The 3535-nt window shown below is 46.3% G+C and overlaps 1 protein-coding gene across 4 annotated transcripts in view; it reads left to right on the top strand.

Annotated features, from left to right (window-relative positions):
* The window catches only part of mrtfba (myocardin related transcription factor Ba), a 45857-nt gene extending 42628 nt beyond the window's left edge, over positions 1-3229 (top strand). For 3 of the 4 annotated variants that reach the window (XM_034217157.1, XM_034217158.1, XM_034217156.1), the window contains exon 17: positions 816-3228. In XM_034217157.1, coding sequence (XP_034073048.1) covers positions 816-1327 — 512 coding nt within the window. In that variant the 3' untranslated portion in view covers positions 1328-3228. Of the gene's footprint in view, positions 1-815 lie in introns of all 4 variants that reach the window. The other variant, XM_034217159.1, reaches the window with a different exon arrangement.
* Positions 3230-3535: the final 306 nt, after the last annotated feature.

Raw genomic sequence — 3535 nt, 5'->3', positions numbered from 1 at the left:
ACTTCCGTATCAGTCGCTGGGCCTGGAAACACTTTTTCCCATTGACTTACATTGGGAAAGAGATGTCTGTAAATCGTTGGATACTTTTTTTTAAACTAAATAAACTACCCAGTATGAACGTTTATATAGCCCTTATTAAAAACATTCGGTCCTCAAGTTGTAAAATGTGCTAATAACGTTATTCTGAGAGTTATTTTCCTCGGCATTAGGAACACGGATCTAACCCACGGGACCGCGCCGCCCGGCCCGTTCATGTGACGTGTTCAGTACTACATGAGTTTTACCTTTACCCATGGATGCACAATAAGAACGGATTCTATGAATACTTTCGTGACGTTTTGCTCTCTCAAAAGTTGGGACCTTTTGTCTTCATGCGGCAAAGAGCAACTCTCATAGGAATGAACGAGGCCCCGCCTCCCACGCTGTATCCAGTTCTTATTATACATCCATGGGGAGACCCAGCAGAATTGTTTTGGGTGACTCGAGGTCAAATTTGGCCCAATCAAGATTCATCTTTGGCTTTAGACGCCCCTCCCCCGCCCCCTTCATCAACTGTAACAATCATTTTTCTCAACATGCACCTGGTCTTGTGTGTTGTCATGGATCTGAAACATTAGACGCGGAAGACATAACAAGATATAACAAAATAGAAACACAGACACGTGCTATATAAATAAACTTGCCTTGTATCTGTTTCTGAGTCTTAGTGTCCCGTCCTGAAGACATGTTTCTTACGATTTGGATTTTTAAAAGTATGCAGTCTTTATAGGAGCAATGTTGGCACTTTACTAATAACACATCTCTCCCCCCCCCAGAGATCACCCCCTTCACGCAGCAGGACCCTCAGGTGTCTCTCTCTAAAACCCTCCCGGTCACCGCCAACATCTTCACGCTCCCCGTCAGCACGGCCGTCTGCAGACCCCCCCCCCCAGGTGCAGGTGGCCCCCCCCGCCTGTCCAGAGCCCCCCCCCCCCTCTGCCCCAGCCTCTCCTCTCTGGCCACAGACCACCAGCTGGAGGCCTTCCTGGAGAAAACTCTGGCTGAGACGTCACCGGCGTCTGACCCGAGGACCAGAGGCCTGATGGAGGAGCTGCAGGCCCAGCTGATGGAGCAGCAGGCCTTCTCCCCCATGGACACTTCAGACCTCTCCTTCTGTGACTCCTCCTCCCCCTCCTCGCTCCACTTGGCCCTCTCTGATGCGGGCCTGGACAACATGGAGTGGCTGGACCTCACCCACATAACTCCTGGGTCTGCCGGGGCGCTCACTCCTCTGGGGATCCCCTCGGACTTCCTGGACCCTCAAGACCTGCAGCTGCACTGGGAGTAACGGGGGAGAAAAGGGAGGGGGCAACAGCTGAGCCGGGAGATAAAAGCTGGATGGACGAAAAGAGGCGGTAAAAGATTGAGATTCCAGGTTTTAGACAAGAAGGGACAACATGGCGTTCCCGTGCCATTCCACTTTCACCACTACATCCATAATACTACTACTAATAAGACTTCCTGGACCCTCAAGACCTGCAGCTGCACTGGGAGTGACGGGGGTGAGGAAGACAAGGGTGAGGAAGACAGGGGAGAGGAAGACAGGGAGGTAACAGCTGAGCCAGGAGATAAAAGCTGGATGGACGAAAAGAGGCGTAAAAAGGTTGAGATTCCAGATTTTAGACAAGAAGGGACAACATGGCGTTCCCGTGCCATTCCACTTTCACCACTACATCCATTCATACACGTGTAATATTCCCACTATCCTGCAGTATGAGCTGCTGAACAGGCACTGGGAGTAACGGGGGAGAGGAAGACAGAGGTAACACCTGAGCCAGGAGATAAAGCTGGATGGACGAAGAGAGGAAGATATGTTCAGCAGCTCATACTGCAGGAAGAATAGCCAAATGCAAATGCTAGTGCTAGTGCTAATGGGGATCCTAATAAAGAACAAGAACAAACAGCCGGTAACAGGTTGAGATTCCAGATTTTCGACGAGAAGGGACAACATGGCGTTCTCGTGACATTCCACTTTCACCACTACATCCATAATATTCCCACTATCCTGCAGGATGAGCTGCTGGACAGGCACTGGTTGAAAACTAGCAGCAGTTTGCACAAAAAGGGTCTAAATTACGACATCACTGAAGTAACCATAAGACTTTTAGTGTCTGATGAGACGAGGAGGCGGAGCCAAATGATCACTGGTAGCATGGACTGTAAATACTCTTTAAACCACACTAATACAACTTAAAGGATATTATCGTTTTGCTCTACTGGAGGTTTGGCTGGTTGGCTTTCAGTGTGACACTTCAGTTGACTGGAGGTGAGAGTGGTGTTTCCACTGAAGCTAGGTTATAAAGCCTGTGATTACAACCCAGTAAAAGTGTTGCTCTACGCGACGTCTGGCAGATTAAACCTTTATACAAATATTGGAAGGAGCTCATATAGGCCTGCCACGATAACTACTTCTGTTGGATGATTTTACTCTCCAGGAAATAATTGAAGTAAACAATATTTCTGTTATTTTAAGACCATGTTATGCCATAAGGTGTAATGACGACAGGGTTTCCCCACACATAGACTTTACTTGAGCGGGCCGCCCGGGTATATTAACGTCCGCCAAAGTATATTTCGCGACCCATTTAGGTTTAATCTTTTTGTATCCATCCGCGAGCACGACGCCATCTGCGATCGATTAACTACCCCTGCTGTACCTGTTCGCTCTGCTATCGCGTGAAGGGTCTGCTTTATGCGCTAACTCCGCTGCGAGGCTCCGGCGAACAGTTCACCCCCCCCCCCCTTTCTCGGCTACCACCGCAAGTATATTTCAGATTTGTGGGAAACACTGGACGATATAATAATAATAATAATAATAATAATGAAACAAAAATGATTAAGGCCATGTCAATATATTGTACTACAGGTCAACAACATACAAATAATCCAAAGTCACGTGCATATTTCTTATGATGTATGGATAACGTCAAAATCATGCTCATCAGTTAAAATGATAACTTGGAAAATAATCTAAATAATGTCTACATTTGTGACCTGCTCTATCGAAAAATCAGTCGCTTTGACCCGAAGACACATTTTGAATTGTATACACTGTTGGAAAGAAGAGATTCCTAGCTTTCTAATGATATCAGGATTGTTTTAATACTCCAAATATTAAGCGAAATATGTCACATTATATAACGACTGTCACCGAGTCATCATTTTGAGAAAAAGGCCTTCAAAGTTTCCTCTTCTCTGGAATCCATCGATCTGATTGATTATTAGCAAATGATCAAAATACTACGGAGGGAAGATATTTTAGTTTGGAGGGGAAGCTCGCGAGTGTGTGTGTATACGTGTGTGTGTTTGTGTAATTTTGCGTTTGTGTGTATTGCGTTTGTTTCCCGGGGAAAACCCTCACGAGAAACACCGGCTGTTGTTATGCCTGCTGTGACGTTAAATTACTCCGTTCTCCGCTTGTAATTATGCCGAAGCTTCAAAGCTGTATTTATCATCTGAATTTGCCGAAACAAGTTTAATATTGTGAAAGCCAAGA

This window comes from Gymnodraco acuticeps, unplaced genomic scaffold, assembly GCF_902827175.1.
Source record: "Gymnodraco acuticeps unplaced genomic scaffold, fGymAcu1.1, whole genome shotgun sequence".
NCBI classification, from domain to species: Eukaryota; Metazoa; Chordata; class Actinopteri; order Perciformes; family Bathydraconidae; genus Gymnodraco; species Gymnodraco acuticeps.
Note: the sequence above shows the minus strand (reverse complement) of the source record. Positions and strands in the feature narration are given on the sequence as shown.